The sequence below is a fragment of the Mastigoproctus giganteus genome, chromosome 2 (genome assembly GCF_048544385.1).
Source record: "Mastigoproctus giganteus isolate SK-2022 chromosome 2, ASM4854438v1, whole genome shotgun sequence".
In the NCBI taxonomy this organism is placed as follows: Eukaryota; Metazoa; Arthropoda; class Arachnida; order Uropygi; family Thelyphonidae; genus Mastigoproctus; species Mastigoproctus giganteus.
In genome coordinates, this window is record NC_143576.1 from 165,061,546 (window position 1) to 165,084,032 (window position 22,487).

Sequence of the window (22,487 nt, forward strand, 5' to 3'; positions counted from 1 at the left end):
CCTGAATCCAAAGAGACTCCCATAATTAATTCTAAGGGTTTTCTTTCCATCTTCCTTAATATAATTGAATTATTCCCATCCAACCGAGGCACCTTTTTTATGTTGAGCATCAAGAATTCCTCTTCTGTTTCCACTTAGTTATCACAAAATCATTTAACTCTGTTACATTCTGATGAACTTCTGGAATTCTCCTCAATAAAGATTTCTTAGTGTGTAAATATAGAGGGAAAACACCATTGATCACCCCTCCTTGTCTTTTCCCACTCAACCATCTCTTTATCTATAGCAGCAAAAGCCCTTAAAGGACCAGTGTATGTCTGCCAGAGGCAAAGGTTGATGATGTTTTACAGTTTCAGATTTTAGGGTGGACAACCCTGAGGTCAACCGTAATTTGGGTTGTCATCAGTGTTGTCAATCCAAATTAGGAAATTGCAGACACAATAGGAGGGAGTATATGATGAGAGCCTTGTCGATCAATTCGGACCTGGAAAGATTGTGCAAGGCTGAAATGGTAGAATTTTTATAAGCCTGGTCTGTACTTTTTAACAGAAGAGACTGCTTCTACTGGGATGGGATACACTTAAATAGAAAAGGTGCAAGAATATTTGCTGATGCTATCGAGGCAGTGTTAGGTGGGTCGGAAAACTGCTAGCTTGGGCGGGGGGGGGAGGATACAAGAACTAATAGATTAACAGTAGCCACTGGCAGAGGTGAAAGTGATTCTTGCACTGCTTCTACTGGAATGAGCAGCAGCTTGGAAAACAAGATGCAGAATATTTCAGAGACTGCTGGGAGTCATTGCAGTACAATTAAACACATGGGTTGTGTTAGGGTAGCTAAGAATAGGAACAGGTGCATGTATACTTGCATGTACACCAACGCTAGGAGTTTGGTAAATAAATTTGATGAATTTGAGGTATTGCTCAAAACATCAAAGGCAGATATTGTTGGGATATTAGAGACTTGGTGTCACACAGATATAAGGAATGCAGAACTGGAATTTGGGGAGTACAATGTGTACAGAAAGGATAGACAGGATAGGAAGGGAGGAGGGGTTATGCTATTAGTTAAGAAACACAAAATACAAGGAAGTGAAGCCAGTCAACATCACTGGATAGTGCAGTGTCGAGTCAGTTTGGTGTGACATAAGCATTGGGAGATCAAAATTGAGAGTAGGAGTGTGCTATAGGCCTAATGACTCTGATGAGTATAATAAGAAACTGTACAGGAAAATAGAGTGGGCCAGTAAATCAGAGTCTTATTTCAATTTCCCAGATATTGACTGGAATTTGTGGGTTGGTCACTCACACGCTAGCAAGGCTTTTGTGGATTTATTGGATGACTGTTTTCTACATCGGCATGTTCGGGAGGCAACTAGAGGGAGTAATACTCTTGATTTGATTATCAATAGTGATTCTTCATGCATTAAGAATCTGCAGATAAATGAACCACTAGGTGGAAGTGATCACAGTGTGCTGAAGTGGGATTTACTCAAAGAGGTAACTACCATTAGGGGTAAAGGGAAGGGTTATTCCTTTCGTAAAGGCAACTATGATAGACTGAGACAGTATTTAAATTCTATACAATGGGACCAACTGATGATGTTACCAACAGCAAATTCAAAATGGGAAGCATTCAAAGAACTTATCTTGGAAGTTACTAGCGTTACATACCAACTAAGAAATATTGTTCAAGGTTTAGGCCTAAATGAATGTCAGATGAACTAATGAGACATATGGCAGAGAAGAAAAATGCATGGGATACATATAAATTAACATGTGACACAGAAGCCTATGATAAATATAAGCTGATCTGTAACCAAGTTACAAAGGAGGTTAGGCAGGCGAAGGTAGATTACAAGAAATCTTTGGCAAAGGATGCAAAGAAAAACAGCAAAGAGTTCTTTACTTATGTAAACTCTAGAAGGAAGGGAATGAATCAGATTGGTCCACTTGATCCAACTGTTGGTCCAACTGTTGATGATCCTGCTCAGGTAGCTAACAAACTAAATGAATATTTTGCATCGACATTCACACATGAGGAGAATGCCAGAGGTGTATTCAATTCTGGCAGTAAGCTAGATAATCTTATAATAACTGAGAGTAAATTGGAGGAGAAATTGTTGAAGATAAACACAAGAAAGGCACATGGGGTGGATGGGATCTATCCAGTTATATTAAAGGAGGCAGCAAAGGAAGTAAGCAAACCTTTGCCATAGTTATGAGAGCTTCTTTGGACTCAGGGGAGATACCCAAAGACTGGAAATGTGCAAATGTGACCCCAATTCACAAAGGAGGATCAAAGGCTGACACAAGTAATTATAGACCTGTGAGTTTAACTTCTGTTCTAGGAAAATTAATGGAGGCACTGGTTAAAGAAGCACTGCAGGATCATCTAGACAAGATTTCAGGTATAGCTTGGACACAGCATGGTTTTGTTAAGGGAAAGTCTTGCCTGACCAATTTGATTGGATACTATGATGCAGTCACAAAAGAACTGGATTCAGGAAATAACTTTGATATTATATATTTGGATCTTAGAAAAGATTTTGATACTGTTGCACATGGAAAACTGCTGCACAAATTGGAGCAGTGTGGCATTGGAGACAAATTGCTGCTGTGGATAAAGGGATGGTTGAGTGGGAGAAGACAGAGAGTGGTAATCAATGGACACTGCTCATCGTGGACTAATGTTATTAGTGGGTTCAGTGTTGGGTCCATTATTGTTTTCGGCGCCTCCGTAGCCAGGTGGTCAGGAGCAGCAGTGCATAGCACACGCTTCTTGATTAGACTGGGGTTCGAGCCCGTGACCACCAAATACGGAGGATGCGGAAAGGTCAGTGAATGACCACCGCATATCCCCGGAGCAATATGGCCTTAGTTGCTAATGCTCCTAAAAAAAAAACCAAATAATAATTATTGTTTTCTGCATTTATAAATGATATTGATGATGGTATATCAAGCTTAATGTTCAAGTTTGCAGACAATACAAAGGTTTGCAGGGTTGTTAAGGACACTACTGATGCTATGCTGCTGCAACAGGATCTGGAAAGGTTGAGAGGTGGCAAATGAAGTTTAACATTGACAAATGTAAAAAACTACAAATGAGAAACAGCAACCTCAGAGCAACGTATCAACTCTATGGTACTACACTGAGAGTGGTAGAGAATGATAAGGACCTGGGGGTAATTGTGCAGGCAAAGTTCTCTGAGCAGTGCAGACAGGCGGCACGAGTAGCTCATGGTGTCTTGTCAATGATACACAGGAATTTTTCTAGTAGGGATAAGGAGGTGATTATTCCTTGTATAAGGCAATGGTCAGGCCACACCTTGAGTACTGTATACAGGTCTGGAGGCCTCATTTCAAGAAGGATGTAGAGCTGCGGAACGAGTACAGAGAAGGGCAACAAGATTGGTGAATGGAACAAAGGGTTGCTCTTCGAAGAAAGGCTTAAGTTTTGCAAATTACAGTGTCTGGAGACTAGGCACCGGCAAGGTAATCTGATAGAGGCGTATAAAGCCTTGAATGGCTTGAGCATGCTCAGTGCTGATGGAATTCTTCCTCTTGCTCAGAATAATCATTTGAGAGGGCATAAATTCAGATTGAGGAAAGACAGATGTAGGATAGATGTGCAGAAATTTGCCTTTAGTCAGCGGGTAGTTGGTTGGTGGAACAGACTTCCATACCCTGTTGGGGAAGTTGATAGTCTAAATAAATTTAAGGCTCAGTTGGACAGGTATTTCGAACGAACGGAGGGGTGAAATGGAAGTGGTTTTTTTTTTTTTTTTTTTTGGTTGATGCTGCATAAGCTTACTTTCTTGCATCATATGCCTCTACTAATGCTAATGTAGAGCAGATATCATCTTTTAAGGGCACACAAGGTGATATTGTTGTACACACATTGACATTAATGATATTAACAGTAGGAGACGGCAGAATTATTTAAGAAGTACAGGTCAATGTTAAAAAAAAGCCGTGACGAGAGACTTGTAGATCAAATTGCGCAAGGCTCAAGGGGTAGAAGTTTCTCCACCTGGTCTGTGCTTGTTAATAGGAGACTGCTTCTACAGCAGGCCCGGGCCAACTATGGCCCGCGGGCATCACGCGGCCTGCCGCACATTTTTGTGAGGCCCGTGAGCTTTAATTGTATTTCCGAAAAAAATTTACTTATTTTATGCCTTTTGCGACACCTTTTTGAAAAACAAATTTGTATATGTAATACATTATAGAATTTGTTGCCTTTTAAATTGTTTTATCATCTCTGTATTGTTCAAATTGAGATAGAATTTGAAATTGTGCGCGAACCGGAGCGAGCGAATGGGCGCTTTTATAACGGTATAAATTGGAATTATAAACTAACCGCGCGAAACTACGGTAACAGACAACCAGTGATGACGACAACGGCTTTGCTGCGGTGGCAGAGTAATAGGATAGGACTGCTGACCGGCTGCAGTTCCAATCTGTTTTCTCTGACGGTCATCCTGCAGTTAGTTTTTTTGCGTTATCTTCAGTTATCATCTTGGTGCCAGTAGTGATAAAAATAATATTTACGCCCTTTTAAAAATGAATAAAAAACAAAAAATTCAACAAGAGCATCGTGTCTTCAATGAAGAGTGGAACACAAAATATTTTTTTGCAAACATAAATAACGAGACTATTTGTCTCATCTGCCGGGAGAGTGTCTCAGTGTTGAAAGAGTATAATATTAAAAGACATTTCACTACTGAACATTCCAAATATGGTGCCAATTTAACTCTGGAAGTGAGAAAGAAAACTGCTAATGGATTGATTCAAAATTTATCTAGACAACAAAATGTGTTTAGGCGGCTAACTAAGGAACAAGAAGCTACTGTACAAGAAGCGAGCCTTTTTCTGATGGAGACTATATTAAAGAATGTATGACTGAAGCTTGTGGAATTATATGTCCTGACATTAAACACAAATTTGAGAATATAAGTTTATCTCGGCAAACTGTAGTAAGAAGAAATGAATGTATCGATACAAATTTGAATGAGCAATTATCAGTATTAGAATCCATAACATGGTACTCGATAGCTCTCGACGAAAGTAATGACCAAAAGAATACTGCGCAGTTATTAATTTTCATACGTGGATGTACCTCTAATTTTTAAATTATTGAAGAGCTTCTTTCAATGGAACCTCTTAAAGACCAAACAACAGGAGCTGATATATTTGAAAAAGTTGAAAAATGCTTAACAAAATATAATTTACAATGGAACACAATGGTAAGCGTAGCAGAGCACCAAGTTTGACAGGTAAAAATGTTGGAGCGTTAAAGAAAATTCAGGATAAAATTTGTGAAAATTTTCCTGATTATAATTTAATTACAATTCATTGCATTATACATCGACAAGTATTATGTAAAAATGTGTTAAAAGTTGAACATGTCACATCTTGTATTATTAAACTAGTAAATTTAATACGATCGAGCGAGTCTGAAACACAGACAATTCGTTAATATTCTTCAAGATATTGAATCCGAGTACACAGATATTCCTTGTCATAGCCAAATTAGATGGCTTAGCTTAGGAAAAGTTCTTCAGCGAGTATGGGATCTTAAATATATAAGATAGAAAGACGACATCATTCTATTTTTAAAACTGAAAGATATTATGGACTTTCCTGAATTAACTGATAATAACTGGATTTGTGAATTTGCGTTTACCCTGAACATCGTGACACACTTAAATACTTTCAACACCGTGTTACAAGGAAAAAATTTATACGCCCATGATATGGTAAAAAGTTTGAATGGATTTCAATTAAAGCTCCAGTTGTTCCTTCGACATTTATTGATTAACAAGGTAGACCACTTTCCAACCATGAAGTTGCTGAAGATTCCAGAAAGTAAATTTGAAAAATATTGTGAAATTATCAACGTTTTCAATGACGACTTTTCACGAAGATTTGGCGACTTCCAAAAAATTGAGACAAGTTTGGCAATAGTGCACAACCCTTTTTCAATAGAAATTGATAGTGCACCGAGTGAACCACAACTTCAGATTATAGATCTGCAGTGTGATACTGATTTAAGGGAATTTCACCGTTGTGAGGAAATCTGTAAATTTTACAATACTCTTAATTCGGACAAATTCGACGAACTTAAATGATTTTACCCGAAAAATGTTGGTTATTTTTGGATCAACCTACATATGTGAACAAACATTTTCCATCATGAATCTAAATAAAAATTCTTTACGATCAAGCATCACTGATGAGCATTTAGTTTTAAGCATCACCGATGAACATTTAGTTTTAAGCATCACCGATGAACAAGCAGTTTTAAGAATCTCAACTACAAAATTAACACCCGAAATTTAAAAAAATGTTAAAAGATGTAAAACAGTTCCATTCATCTCATTAAATTCTTGGTTGTTAGAGAATAATTTTTTTTTATGTTATATTTCTTCTTCATGATAACGAATAATATATATCTAAAAATAGTATTCTTTTTGAATTCCTAATGTGGCCCTTCAGCCAAAAGGTTTTCCCAGGCCTATTCTACTGGGATGGAATACACTTAAATAGAATATTTGCTAGTGCAATTGAGGCAGTGTTTCGGTGGGTTGAAAAACTGCTAGCTTGAGGGGATACCCAGACTAATAGATTAACAGTAGCCACAGGCAGAGATGAAAGTGATTTTTGCACTGCTTCTATTGGATTCAGCAGCAGCCTGGAAAACAAGGTGCAAGTGATTTCAGAGATTGCTAGGAGTCACTGCGGAACAAGTAAATACATGGGCTGTGTTAGGATAGCTAAGAATAGGAACAGGTGCATGTATACTTGCATGTACACCTATGCTAGGATTTTGGTAAATAAATTTGATGAATTTGAGGTGCTGGTCAAAACATCAAATGCAGATATTGTTGGGATATATCAGAGATGTGGTGTCACACAGATAGAAGGAATGCAGAAATGGAATTTTGGGGAGTACAATGTGCACAGGAAGAAGACAGGATAGGAAGGGAGGACTGGTTATGCTATTAGTTAAGAAACAAAATCCAAGGTAGAGCAGCCAGTTGACATGGGGGAAAGAGCAGTGTCGAGTCAGTTTGGTATAACATAAGCACTGGGAAAGCAAAATTGAGAGTAGGAGTGTGTTATAGGCCTAATGACTCTGATGAGTAAAATAAAAAACTGTACAGAGAAATAGAGTGGGCAAGTAAATCAGAGTATCTTATAATGGGGGATTTTAAAATCCAGATATTGACTGGAATTTGTGGGTTCGTCACTCACATACCAGCAAGACATTTGTGGATTTATTGGACGATTGTCTTCTAAAGCAGTAACTTCGGGAGGCAACTAGAGGGAGTAATACTCTGGATCTGATTATCAATAGTAATTCTTCTTCATGCATTACGAATCTGCAGATAAAGGAACCACCAGGTGGCAGTGATCACAGTCTGCTGATGTAGGATTTATTCGAAGAAGTAACTACCATCAGAGGTAAAGGGAAGAGTTCTTACTTTTGTAAAGGTGACTATGGTGGTCTCAAACAGTTTTTAAAATCTATACGTTGGGACAAACTGATGATGTTACAAACAGCAAATTCAAAATGGGAAGAAATCAAAGAATTAATCCTGGAAGCTACTAGCCTTTTCATACCAACTAACAAATATTGTTCAAGGTTTAAGCCTAAATTGATGTCAGATGAACTAAGGAGACATGTAGCAGAGAAGAAAATTCCTGGGAGACATATAAATTAACAGGTGACACTGAAGCCTATGATAGATATAAACTGGTCTGTAAGCAAGTTACAAAGGAGGTTAGTCAGGCAAAAGCAAATTACTAGAAATCTTTGGCAAAGGATGCAAAGAAAAACAGCAAAGAGTTCTTTATTTATGTAAACTCTAGAAGGAAAGGGATGAATCAGATTGGTCCACTGGATATTGATCGTTCAACTGTTGATGATCCTGCTCAGGTGGCTAACAAACTAAATGAGTATTTTGCATCTACATTCACACATGAGGAGTTATTCAAGGAGGGGAATGCCAGAGGTGAGTGAAACTCTGACTGAGCTAGATGATTTTGCAATAACTGAGAGGAAAGTGGAGGAGAAATTGTTGAAGATAAACATAAAAACAGGCATCCGGGGTGGATGGGATCTATCCAGTTATATTAAAGGAGGCAGCAAAGGAAGTAAGCAAACCCTTAGCTATAATTATGAGAGCTTTCTTGGACTCAGGGGAGGTATCCATGGGCTGGAGATGTGCAAATGTGACCCCATTCACAAAGGAGGATCAAAGGGCAACACAAGTAAGAACAGACTTGTAAGTTTACACTTCTGTTCTAGGGAAATTAATGGAGGCACCGGTTAAAGAAGCAATGGAAGATCATCTAGACAAGACTTCAGTTATAGCTTGCTCAAAGCATGGGTTTGTTAAGATGAAGTTTTGTCTGACCAATTTGATTGATTACTATGATGTGGTCACAAAGGAACTGGATGCAAAAAATAATTTTGATACCATTGAACATGGAAGACTCTGCACAAATTGGAGCAATGTGGCATTGGAGGCAAATTGCTGCTATGGATAAAGGGATGGTTGAGTGAGAGAAGACAGAGTGTGGTAATCAATGGATTAATGTTATTAGTGGAGTCCCACAGGGTTCAGTGTTATGTCCATTGTTGTTTTCTGTATTTATTAATGATATTCATAATGGTATACCAGGCTTAATGTCTAAGTTTGCAGATGATATGAAGGTCAGCAGGGTTGTTAATGACACTAATGACAATACGCTACTGCAACAGGATCTAGAAAATTTGAGCAAATGGGCTGAGAGGTGGCAACTGAAGTTTAACATTGACAAATGTAAAGTACTGTATATGGGAAGCAGTAACCCCAGAGTAATGTATCAACTGTGTAGTACTACAATGATGGCGGTAGAGAATGAAAAGGACTAGGGGGTAACTGTGCAGTCAGATAGGACTTTTTCTGAGCAGTGTAGACAGTCTGCAACAGTAGCCCATGGTGTCTTGTCAATGTTATACAGGAATTTTTATAGAAGGGATAAAGAGGTGATTATCTTCTTGTATAAGGCAATGGTCAGGCCACACCTTGAATACTGTATACACGCCTGCAGGTCTCATTTTAAGAAGGATGTAGAGCTGCTGGAATGAGTACAGAGAAGGGGAACAATTGAGCCTTAAGTGCTTCTCCACTGCTTTTAATGTTTTTTTTATCGGTCTGTAAAATGGTCAAATATTTCAAAGAATTATTGGTTGGTTCTGGCATTAGCATTAGTAAAGTTGCACATTATGCAAGAAAGCAAGCTTATATAGCATCAGCCAAAAAAAAAATCTTCTAATTTCACCCATCCACTTGCTCCCAATGTTTGTCTAGTTCTGCCTTGAATCTATTTAAGCTATCAACTTCTAAAACGACAGATGGAGGTTTTTTCCAGAAATCAACCACACGTCGGCTAAAGGCAAACTTCTGCACATCTACCCTACAACTGTTTTTTCTCAATTTGAATTTATGCCCTCTCAGGCAATTATTCTGAGCATGAGGAAGAATCCCATCAGCATTGAGCAATGCTCAAATTGAGCATGCTCAAACCATTAAAGGCTTTATACCCTTCGATCAGATCACCTCGCATAGTGCATATGAATGCACTATTCTGTTTTGTGAAAAGAAGTCCCTGACTACCTGCGAAACCGACTATAAAGAATATGACAAGAGCCACTACATGCAGATGGAATGTACAAGAAAGTGTAAATGTCTTATTGCAGTGATTTCAATTTCCCCTTATTGATTAGAGAAAATAGGAGGGAAAAATCTTTGAATGAACTAGATGATTATTATCAGTATCAAATTATTAGAGAAACTAATACATGAAAATACTCTTGAACTGATCTTTTGTTATTGTTAATAAGGTTTAATCATGCAAGGGCTGCAGTAGCCCTTGGTGCCTGTTCATTATCTACTGACAGGAGTTGACAAACGGAGTTAATTAAAAGTGATCATATAAGTGGATTTGTTTTAAGTAACTGTAGAACTCTGTTATTGTTTCCTAAGAGGTGATGTAGTGTTACTGGCTCAGATATATTCTGACAATGATTTGAAGTCTGCAGTCCTGTCAGTGTGGTCGTGATGGCAATCTATAAGGAAGTGTTTTATGGTTAACAAGGCATGGAAGTGTACATACAGTGGAGGATCTTCCCCCACAAGCAGAAGGAGATGTGTCAGATGGGCATGGCCAATCCACATGCTAGCGAGAACAATTTTTTCATGTTGATTTTTTCAAAATTGGAATATTCCACAGTTGTGGCTTATGTTTAAGTTGTAACAGTTCATTGTCTGAGATTACCATAGCTTCTTCCATCGACTGTGGCTTGCTTGTTGAATGAGAGGTTTATAATTTGAATGATTGTGTATAACACTTACTAACTGGGTGTTTTGCAGCTTCATTTGCATTTTCAATTCCAGGAATTCCACCGTGCCCTGGAATTCAACAAAAATTCAATTTCGGTTCTTTTACAGTGTAAAATTTATGTACTTAGTACATTAATTCTTATGTATTTATGCTGTAAGAATTTGGAATTTAATGAACATTCAATGCAAAAAAAAAAAAAAAACAATAAAAGGGCAAACCATGAGGGTCATCCCACTCCTTATATCTCTTCTTAAATTGGTCAAGCCGATCTGGTGTTTGAGCACCCATTGGTCTTGAGAAGTCTCGAAATGTGGTGGCATCATTTAGGTCAAGTTCCTGAAAAAAAATTATAATAAACATTATATTATTAGGTAATTGGGGTATAACACTATTATGTAATTGAAGAGGGGGGATAGACAATACTTTGGCCATTTTAATTTACTTTATATTCTGCAATTGACTTTTCTCTCGAATGTTCAAAAACCACAGTCATTCATAAAGTTGAAACTTTGGCTCTTCACTTCTTGAGAGGAAGAATTTACAGAAAGATATATTTTGTGATACCATATTGGAAGAATGTGCAAACTTCCAAGCTAAAAGAATTGTTTTTCATATTCCATGCATACTGTTTATTTGTGACTTAAGGTTTATCTGCAAATCACCTGCAGTAATGTTATAGTGTGGAAGTACAAGAGGATTAATGGTTGCAGTTTTATGAAAGTGCTGTGATCTAGACTATAATTATAGATAGATAGATTTAAAGGGTTATCTATTTATTGTATAGCCAATTATCAAGGGCACTATGGCAAAGCACATGATGTTATCAGATATAGAGTGAAATATTTTTAGACATATGACAGAAGGCACATTTGTGAACAACATATATTAGTGTTGTGTGTAAGATAAGTTTCCCCTGAGAGGAATGTATTTAATTTGCACTCTGAATATGTTATTTCTGCATATTCTTAAAAAGCATTGAAATAATTTTTGCAATGCAGAGAGAGAGAGATTTAATAACTTGCATTAACACCACAAATGAACTTTTTCCTTGTAGAGTTGCATCAAATTCAATAAAAAATAGTGCATTCACATTTACACAAGTTTACAAAGCATTCTACAACAGTTTAAATTAAACATGCAAGGGTGGTTGGTTACCTCATAGGTGCCTGCCAAAATAACAATCTCATGTATTTTTTTCTTCCTTTCTAAATATACACTTTTACTTCAAGTGATTTTTTATTTGCTGAGTATGAATGAACCTCTTGGGTGACAGGTCTTTGCAACTATCTTCCCTTAAGAGTAGCAGGAAATTTGACTGGTTTCAATGATACAGAAGTTTTGAATTATGTGTGTCCTTATAAGCAAACACATAATTCCAGGTTACTTTACTCTCAAACTAGTTCTATAAATAACTACAGTGAAGGACTCTTCAAGGCTTTTGGGGGAAATTTTATCAGCTTGGCCTGCACTTATAGGTAGAAGGAAACTGTTTTGTAGAAACGGAATACATTCAAACAAAAGAGGTGCAAGGGGTTTTTACCAGTATTATTGAGGATACCATAAAGATTCAGGGGGAACTGCTAGTTTGGGGGGGGACAAGGGTAATACAGATGCACATTTATCTGATAATATTGGTCAAACTAATGCTTGCACATAGCTCCTGCTTGTTATCACAACAGAACATATTAGCAAGATGTTCTGAGGGCAAAAACATTTCAAATGAGCAAGTAGCTAATGCCAAGGAAGCGAGCTTAAATAACTTCCAGAAGTGTGTCAGGGAACTCTAAGACTTCGAATTCCAACTCAAGAACTCTAAGTCTTAATTGTTCATACAAAGTAATGTCAGAAGTCAATGAAAAACCCATTAAGTCTTAATTGTTTATACAATAATGTCAGAAATATTATCAATAAAATGAGAATTCGAATGACTGGTTAGGACAAGTAACGCTGACATAATAGGGCTTATGGAAATGTGGTGCCATACGGAGATAGGGGGTGATGAGTTTCAGTATGGTATGTATAATGTATTTAGGAAGGATTAAGTAGAGAGAACAGGTGGTAGGGTCATACTTCTTATCAAAAGCAGCCTGAGTGTGACAAAGGTTTTCCTAGATTCAGCAGTTTCGCACACAAGTATAGAATCTGTATGGTCTGAGATTGTTGGAAGCAAAGCTATAATGAGAGTGGATGTAATCTACAGGCCAGGTGATTGCAAAGATTATGATGAGAGCCTTTACATGCAAATGGATGGGCAAGTAAGAGCGAATATCTTATTATGGGCGATTTTAATTTGCCTCTAATTGACTGGAATAAATTGGAAAGGAAACTCCATGAGGGAATTAATTTTTAAATCAACTAGATGATTTTTATTTGTACCAGCATGTCAGGGAAAAGTACTAGAGGAAAGAATATTCTAAACCTCATCATCACTCAAGAACAAGATAATATAATAGGGTTGACAGTACAGGAAACACTAGCAGAAAATGATCACGGAGTTATAAGAGAGAGAGAGAGAGAGAGAGAGAGAGAGAGAGAGAGAGAGAGAGAGAGAGAGGTAGCAGTAGTTAAAGGCAAAGGATTCGGTTATAATTCCAGAAAAGGAAATTACAATGCCTTAAGGTGCTACATGGCCTCTATTAAATGGATACATATCAGCACAGAGAGCAAATACAACTGAATTATGGAATACCTTTAAAACATTACTCACAGAAGTTTTAAATGCATTTTTACCATTAAAAATACATGAAGCCTATAACAGCTACAAATTTATCTGTAATAGTGCCACAGAAAAGGTTAGGCTAGCAAGGGCAGATTATGTGGAATCACTGGCAAAGAATGGGGATAAAAAATTCTTCACATATATAAATGCAAAGAAGAGAAGGACAAAGTAGATTGGACTCATATGTAATGGACGTGGGATAGTATTAGAAACCCCAGCAGATGTTGCAGATGAATTCAACAGTTACTTTGCATTGATATTTACAGAAGAAAAACCCTTTATGTCAATGAAAAACCCTTTATGACAAATTATGGGAGTGAAGTCGTAAAATATGTAATTAATGATATTGAATGAAAAAAAAATTCGAGCCTAAAGGCCAGTAAGGCTCCAGAGGTTGATGGTATATACTCTATAATCTTAAAAGAGGAGGCAAGTGAGTGCATTGAACCGTTGAGGCTAATTACTTTGCATTGATATTTACAGATATCAGTTAATCTGTAATCAGGTCACAAAGGAGGTTAGGCAGGCGAAGGCAGATTACGAGAAATCCTTGGCAAAAGATGCTAAGAAAAACAGCAAGGATTTCTTTACTTATATAAACTCTAAAAGGAAGGGGTTGAATCTGATTGGTATCACTCGACATCGATGGTTCGACTGTTGATGATCCTGCTCAGAGAGCAAACAAACTGAATGAGTATTTTGCATCTACATTCACACGTGAGGAATTATTAAGGTTTGAAAATGGCAGAAGGTTATCAAATTGTAGCAAGGTACTTAATGATTTTGTAATAACTGAGAGCAAAGTGGAAGAGAAATTGTTGAAGTTAAATGTAAGAAAAGCACCTGGGGTGGATGGGATCTATCCAGTTATATTAAAGGAGGCGGCAAAGCAACTAAGCAAACCCTTAGCCATAATTATGAGAGCATCCTTGGCTCAGGGGAGGTTCCCACGGACTGGAGATGTGCAAATGTATCCCCAATTCCCAAAGGGGGATCGAATCCAAGTATATGATATCAAAATTATTTTTGGCATTCAGTTCCTTTGTGACCACATCATAATGTCCAAATTGGCCAGACAAGATCTTTCTTTAACAAACCCATGCCGTGTCTTAACTAATACTGCAGTCTTGTCTATATGATCCTGCAATGCTTCTTTAACCAGTGATTCCATTATTTTCCCTGGAACACAAGTGAAACTAAAAGGTCTATAGTTACTTGTGTCACCCCCTTTGAACCCCCTTTGTGAATTGGTGATACATTTGCACACCGTGGGGACCTCCTTGGAGTCTAAGGAAGCTCTCATAATTATGGCTAAGGGTTTGCTTGCTTCCTTTGCTGCCTCCTTTAATATAACTGGATAGATCCCATCCACCCCAGGTGCCTTTTTTATGTTTAACTACAATAATTTCTCCTCAACTTTGCTCTCTGTTATTAAAAAATCACTTAGCTCTCTGTTAGAGTTTGATAAACTTCTAGCACTCCCTTCATTGAATAACTCCTCATGTGTGAAGGTAGATGCAAAATATTCATTCAGTTTATCAGCTACCTGAGCATAATCATCAATAGTCAACCCTTCTATGTTAAGTGATCCAATCTGATTCATTCCTTTCCTTCTATCCTCCGTAGCCAGGCAGGTAGAAGGAGCAGTGTATAGCACACACACTTCTTGATTAGACTAGGGTTCGGGCCCGTGACCACCACCAAATACGGAGGATGTGGAAAGGTCAGGGAATGACCACCACATATCCCCGGAGCAATACAGCCTTAGTTGCTAATGCTCCTAAAAAAAAAAAAAAAAAAAACCCTTTCCTTATTGAGTTTACATAAGTAAAGAACTCTTTGCTGTTTTTCTCAAAAACAGCAGATTATGCGAAATCCTTTGCCAAGAATTTCTCATAATCTGGTGTTTTAACCAAGGATTTCTTGATTCTAGACTAGCTTATATCTGCCTTAGGGTTCTGTGTGACCTAATAACATTTTTCTTCTCTGACACAAGCCTCATTAATTCATCCGACATCTATTTAAGCCTAAACCTTGAACGGTATTTCTTAGTTGGAATGAAAAGCCTAGTACCCTTCAAAACAGTCCCTGAAGGCTTCCCATTTAGAATTCAACGTTGGTAATATCATCAGTTGATCCCACTGTATTCAAAAACTGTCTGAGACCCGTGTAGTCACCTTTACGAAAGCGAAAGCCCTTCCCTTTAGCCTTGATGGTAGTTACATCCTTAAGTAATTCCCACATCAGTACACTATGATCACTGTCATCCAGTGGTTCCTTTATCTGGAAATTCTTAATGCATGAATAATCACTGCTGATAATCAGATCAAGAGTATTACTCCCTCTGTTTCCCTCTCGAATATGTTGTTGTAGAAAACAGTCATCCAATAAATCCACAAAAGTCTTGCTAGTATGCAAGTGACCAATCCACAAGTTCCAGTCAATATCTGGAAGGTTAAAATCCTCCATTATAAGACATTCTGATTTACTGGTCCAATCTATTTCTCTGCACAACTGCTCATTATACTCATCAGATTCATTAGGCCTATAACACACACACCTACTCTCATTTTTCCTTTCCCAGTGCTTATGTCACACCAAACAGACTCAACATTGCATTGTAAACCAACATTAATTGGATTCACTTCCTTAGATTTTATGTGTTTCTTAACCAACAGCATAACCCCTCCTCCCTTCCTGTCCTGTCTATCCTGTCTGTACATATTGTACTCCCCAAATTCCAATTCTGCATTGCTTAAGTCTGCGTGACACCTCGTCTCTGATATCCCTACAATATATATCTTTGATGCCTTGACGAGCACTTCAAGCTCATCAAATTTATTAACTATACTCCTAGCATTGGTGTACATGGAAGTATACATGCATCTGTTTCTACTCTTAGTTACCCTAACACAGCCCATGTATTTATTTGTTCCACTATGACTCCCAGCAGTCCTGGAAATCTCCATTGCCTTGCTTTCCAGATTGCTGTTCATTCTAATACAGGGGTTCTTAACTTTCTTAGTTTCACGGACCCCTTTGCCAGTCAGGTGAATACCACAGACCCCTTCTCAGAATAATGTTTTTAAATGCATAAAATAAAATTACAAAAAACCAGTTTATTGAAATAGTTACCAAAATTTAAAAAAAAAAAAACATACAGTAATATATGTGTTTCTTTCTTAACACATTGAATAATAATACAATACATTTAAAATATAGAAAAGTTGAAGTAAAATTTTTTTTTTAAGGACATATCAGTGTGAAGACTTGTTATTTATCTTGAATAAGAACATTAAACTGTGGTGTGGTATTTGACAAGGTAACACGCATGTCACGTTGAACATTAATCGATTTCGATTTTTTGTTTTCATTGTTACAAGTGCTGAAAATCCCGATTCGCACAGATATATTGTTGCAAATGGTATCAAATCTTCCATAGCTCGCTTTACAAGACGGGCGCCTCCGTAGCCAGGTGGGAAGGAGCAGCAGTGCGTAGCACACGCTTCTTGATTAGACTCGGGGTTCAAGCCCATCACCACCAAATACGGAGGATGCGGAAAGGTCAGGGAATGACCACCGCATATCCCGGAGCAATATGGCCTTAGTTGCTAATGCTCCTAACAAACAAACAACAACAATCCCTTTACAAGATGAGGATAGGCTTCTCTCAGGGAACACCAGAATTCTCCAAAGCTTTTTGAGGTAAACTCCAATCATAGTAAGCTTTTTGACCTAAGATCAATGAGTTCATCTTTGGTTAAGTCAACATCTTCGATACAGTTTATATCAGAAAGAAAAGGATTTTGGATCCATGGTTCAATTTTCATGCCATCAAGATAGAAGTAACTTTTAAAAGAGTTCTGTAATGTTCTCAAGTGTTTGCAGATATCTCTTTTCAAAAAAAAAAAATTGAGAGAGAAGTTTGCATTTCAACTACATCTTGGTAAAGCACTTCCTGCAACAGTGGAAAGTTTGCAAGAATGTCGGTCTCTACTCTCTTCTTCCATATTGGTAACTTAGCCAAGAAAGCTTGTAATATTTCAGTTGCATCCATAATGGTAACTTCATGGCCTTGAATGGAAAGATTTATCTCATTGATATGGTGAAAAATATCTGCCAGGTAAGCCAACCCATGGTAAATCAACCGAAAGAGCAAGCTGGCTTTAGGACAGGATTCTCAACTATGGATCACCTTCACGTAATATCACAGCTAATGGAGAAAGCAAATGAATATAAAACACCATTATGCCTGGCATTTGTGGATTATGAAAAGGCATTTGACTCCATACAGCATAAGGCAATGTTTCGGGCACTGGAAAGACAAGGCATAGATACCCCATATATTATGATTTTGAAGAAAATAAATGAGTGCTACCTCCTTTATTAGACTAGACAAAGACAGTAGGAAATTTAAAATCGAGAAAGGAGTTCGACAAGGAGACACAATATCTCCGACGCTTTTTACTGCTGCCCTTGAGTAAGCTTTCAGAAGATTAGACTGGTCGCAGAAAGGAGTCAATGTGAACGGAGAGTACCTAAACTATTTACGATTTGCAGATGACATTGTGGTCATAAGCCACGATCCCAAAGAATTAGAGGAAAATCTTAATCAGTTATACACAGTTAGTAGGGATTTTGGACTAAAGATGAATATGGCTAAAACAAAAGTAATGATGAACAAGTATGCCACAGAAAGGAAAATAATGATTGAAGGAGCAGTAATTGAAAAGGTGGAGTCATATACTTATCTGGGACAAGTTATTAGCTGTAATAATGATAAATGGCTGGAAGTCAAGAGAAGAATAAATTTTTGATGGATAGCATTCAGGAAATATAGTCACATACTGAAGAGCAATATCCCAGTTTATCTGAAACGTAAAATAATGAACCAACGTATACTCCCCACCATGACTTATGGAAGTGAAACTTGGGCACTTACCAAAAGAACGGAAGAGAAGCTGAGAACTACACAGCGAAGAATGAAACGAATTATATTGGGAATCAGACTGTTAGATAAGAAGAGAAACACATGGATTAGGCAGCAAACTCAAGTAAAGGACATTCTTATCAAAACTAAAGAACTAAAATGGGCTTGGGCAGGCCACATAGCTCGAAGACATGATGACAGATGGACTAAGAAAATAACAGAATGGTACCCAAGAGGAGCTAGAAGAAAACCTGGAAGACAAAGGCGGAGATGGATAGATGAAATTCATGAGTTTTTGGGTAGTAAATGGATGGCCAGTGCTCAAAACAGAAGGAACTGGAAAGTTGCTGGAGAGGCCTTCATCCTGCAGTGGATTGAAAATGGCTGATGATGATGACGAAGCCAACCCATGGATAAAATCCTTCCTTTCAAAATGTTCCAAGAGTGGGGTTTCTCTTTCTTCCAGAAAAAATGAAACTTCTGCCCTTAGTTCGAACAAGCGCTTCAAGACTTGTCCTCTTGAAAGCCAGCACGCTTCTGTGTGGTAGAGAAGCACTTCATATTCTGCTCTCATTTCTTGACAAAATCTTTTAAAAATACGATGATTCAGAGAATTTCTTTTGATAAGTTGATAACTTTTATGACTGTTAACAATACTTCTTTCATGGTTGTTGGAAAAGTCTTTGTTGCCAGTGCATGTCTGTGTAAAAAAGCAATGAGTGACAACGACTTGAGGAGCTTCTTTTTTCACTGAAGTAGGAAAACCAGATGTATTACCAACATTGCAGGAGCTCCATCAGTGCAAAGAGAATGAAGTTTTCCTTTCCCTTCAAAGTTTCATTTGTAAAAAAAAAAACTTTTTACCATTTCGAAAACGTTGATGGCCTTTGTAGTTTCCGAAAGAGACTCACAAAATGAGAATTCTTCTTTGATGGCATCAGCATGCACATAGTGAACAAAAACAAGGAGCTGGCTACATTAAGAAATGAGTGTTGTTTCATCCAATTGCATACTGAAGGGGAATGGCAAGGCTGCCATTTCCTCGATGACCTGCTTCAAAATATTAAAAGACATATCAACTATTCTAGAATGTATTACATCATTTGAAAAAACAGCTTCCAGTTTTTTTCTCTGTTCCAGTCCAGTTCGACCATTTCCAGTGCACATGGCTTTACTAAAGTCTCTCCAATAGTGCGGGGATTCTTTTGCTTGGCAATCCAGTAAGCAACTTTATAGGATGCTTCAAGAAAAGGTTTTTGTGAAATGGCAAATCTAAGTTTTGGAAGTGTCCCTGCTTTTTCGAATTGAGATTTTTTCGCACGAAAAAACTAGCATCTTTAGATGCATTTTCAGCATGGACAGACTTGAAATGGTCTTTCAGTTTTGCTGGCTTCATACTTCCGTTCGCAAGAATTTTTCCGCACAAAAAACACTGCGGTATTTGAGTCCCGTCACGTTCATTAATGCAAGTGAAACCAAATAATACACAGTTTCATCATACTTCCTTTTCTTCGACATTTCAACTTAAATTTGGTCTGTAACAAATGTTAAATAATTAATGTAAAAATAATTAATGCAATATTAGCAACTAAGAAAGACATATACGAAGACTGTATGCATTGACAGACACACAGTGGGCGTGCATACATGCCTGTAGCACTGCAGGGGCCTCCACCGTTGGACCGGTATACATACACATAGCGAAAAGGTTAAATTACATACTTCAACTGTTATCTAAACCGTAGGACGTGTTTGAACATACCTGGTTTACACTCGTAGACAGTGTGACTATTCGTGTTAAAAGTGGCCTACTAGGCGCTGATTTGCCGGATAGTTTGCCAACTACGTCGCACGATAGTCTGTCCACAGCAGGACTGCAATCAAGCGCGATCTAGCAGAAGGTCTAATAACTACCGTAATTTCAAAGTAACGATGGGGATGAGCGTAAGCAATTTTTCGAGATATGCAATTACTATAATATTGGTGACTACAGATACAGCTAATACAATTGTAATTTATTACATACATTCACAAGTGAAGGAAATTAATGAGTTGATTTTTTTCCCATCCAAGCTCATGGACCACCTGAAATCCTTCCACGGACCCCTGGTTAAGAAACCCTGTTCTAATAGAAGCAGTGCAAGAATCATTTTTGTTAACCTTTTAGTCTGTGTATCCCTCCAAGCTAGCAGTTTTCTGACCCACCTAACACTGCCATATAATACGGACAAAAGTAATTAATTAATTAATACATATATATACTCCACCTTATGTCTAACCCATACATAAAGTGGGGTTTACATGTATGAAAATTAATTACTTTTGATATTTGAAGGAATGTGTAAAAACTGGCCTTCAAATATTTAGCCCTAGATAATGGCCAAAATTTCCACACCTTTATAAATTATACAGATATCGCTTTTCACATGTTATGAATTTAAAAAGAAAAGAAAATAAAAATAAAAAATAATAATAATAAAAAAATAAAAACATAATTTTTCTCTGCGTCTTTTGTACTTATTGAAAAAAATGCTAATCATATTTTCTAAACATATCTATAAAAAGTCATTGTTTCAGTTTTCACAGGTGATTTAAATATTTTTTGGCTTGGCACACCCAGGGTCCTGAGCTGGATAACATCATTCTTCTCTTTCTTGGTGATTCCCTTGTTCTTTTGACTCCCTCCCTCTCTCTCTCTCTCTCTCTCTCTCTCTCTCTCTCTCTCTCAGGGTAACCCGGAAACGTTTTTTTTTTGGTGCAGCATAAGCCTCAGGCTTCCTTGCAACCATATGCCTATTAATAATAATAATAATAAATCACCTGTGATTTAAAAAGTTTTTAAAATTTATTATTTAGAATTGATTTAAAATCAATTCTTTAACTAAACTTAAAAAAAACCTTTTTCCTTCTGATTTTTCTCTTCATTTATCTCTTTTTTCATGTATACTTTTTTCCTTTTTTCTTCTAATTTTAATTTTTCTGCTTCCCATGGGGTCACAAGAGTGCTGGGCACGATTAACTTCTGTTCAGGGGAAAATAATAGAGTCATGGGTTAAAGATGCATTGCAGGATCATCTAGACAAGACTGAAATAATAATTCAGACACAGCATGGGTTTGTTAAGGGAAGGTCTTGTCTGACAAATTTGATTGGATACTATGATATGGTTACAAAGGAACTGGATGCAAAAAATAATTTTTATATCAATTTACTTGGATTTCAGGAAAGAAGCTTTTGACACTGTTGCACAAAGTGGACTAATGTACAAATTGGAGCAGTATGGTATTAAGGATAAGTGCTACAATGGATAAAAAACTGGTTGAGTGGGAGAAGACAGAGAGTGATCAATGGACACTGCTCTTCGTGGACTAATGTTATTAGTGGAGTCTCCCAGGGTTCAGTGTTGGGCCCACTGTTGTTTTGTATATTTATCAATGATATTGATGAAGGTATATCAGGTTTAATGTAGAAGTTTGAAGAAGAACAAAGGTTGGTAGAGTTGTTAATCACAATAATGGCAGTGGGCTACTGCAACAGGATCTAGAAAATTTGTGCAGATGGGCTGAGAAGAGGCAACTGAAGTTTAACATTGACAAATGCAAAGTACTCCATAAGGGTAGAAGTAATCTCAGAGAAACTTACCAACTGTGTGGTACTACATTTAGGGTGGTAGAAAATGAAAAAGTTCTGGGAGAAATTTTTTCACCCAGATATGAAGTTTTCTCAGAAATGCAGACAGGCTATCAGAGCAGGTCATGGGGTATTATCAATGATATACAGGAATTTTGCTAGTAGGAAAAATGTGGCAATTATCCCTTTGTATAAGGCAATGGTCAGGCCACACTTTGAGTACTGCATACAGGTCTGGAGGCCTCATTTTAGGAAGGATGTTGAGTTGCTTGAGCGTGTACAGAGAAGGGCAACAAGATTGGTGAGGGGAATGAAGGGGTCCTCTTACCAAGAAAGGATTAAGTTCTGCAAATTGCAGTAGTTGGAGACTAGGCACCTGAGAGGTGATCTGATTGAGGTGTATAAGGCCTTAAATGGTTTGAGCATGTTGAATTCTGATGGGATTCTTTTGCCTGCTCAGATTACAAACCTCAAGGGGCATAAATTCAAATTGTGGAAAGACAGCTGTAGAAGAGATGTATGGAAATTTGCCTTTAGCCAGCGGGTGGTTAATTCATGGAACAAACTTCTATCTGTCGTTGTGGAAGTTAGCTTAAATAAATTCAAGGAGGAACTGGACAAACTTTTAGAGGAAATGGATTTTTTTTTTTTTTTTTTGGCAGATGCTACATAAGCTCATACGCTGGTTTCTTGCATCACATGTCTTCATTAGTACTACTAGTACTACTACTTTCACATGTATGTCCTGAAAATTAAATCTACAGGAATTGACATCTAATGTCAACAAGTATCTTTCAATTTTCCAGCCTTCAATC

General features: G+C 37.5%; 1 protein-coding gene across 3 annotated transcripts in view; it reads right to left on the reverse strand.

Moving 5' to 3' along the window:
* Nucleotides 1-22,487, reverse strand: part of bchs (WD repeat and FYVE domain containing 3 bchs) — a 1,877,108-nt gene that overhangs the window by 361,049 nt on the left and 1,493,572 nt on the right. For all 3 annotated transcript variants that reach the window (XM_090389621.1, XM_090389619.1, XM_090389620.1), the window contains exon 57: nt 10,613-10,730. In XM_090389621.1, the coding sequence (XP_090245747.1) occupies nt 10,613-10,730 (118 nt within the window). The remainder of the gene's footprint in view (nt 1-10,612; nt 10,731-22,487) is intronic.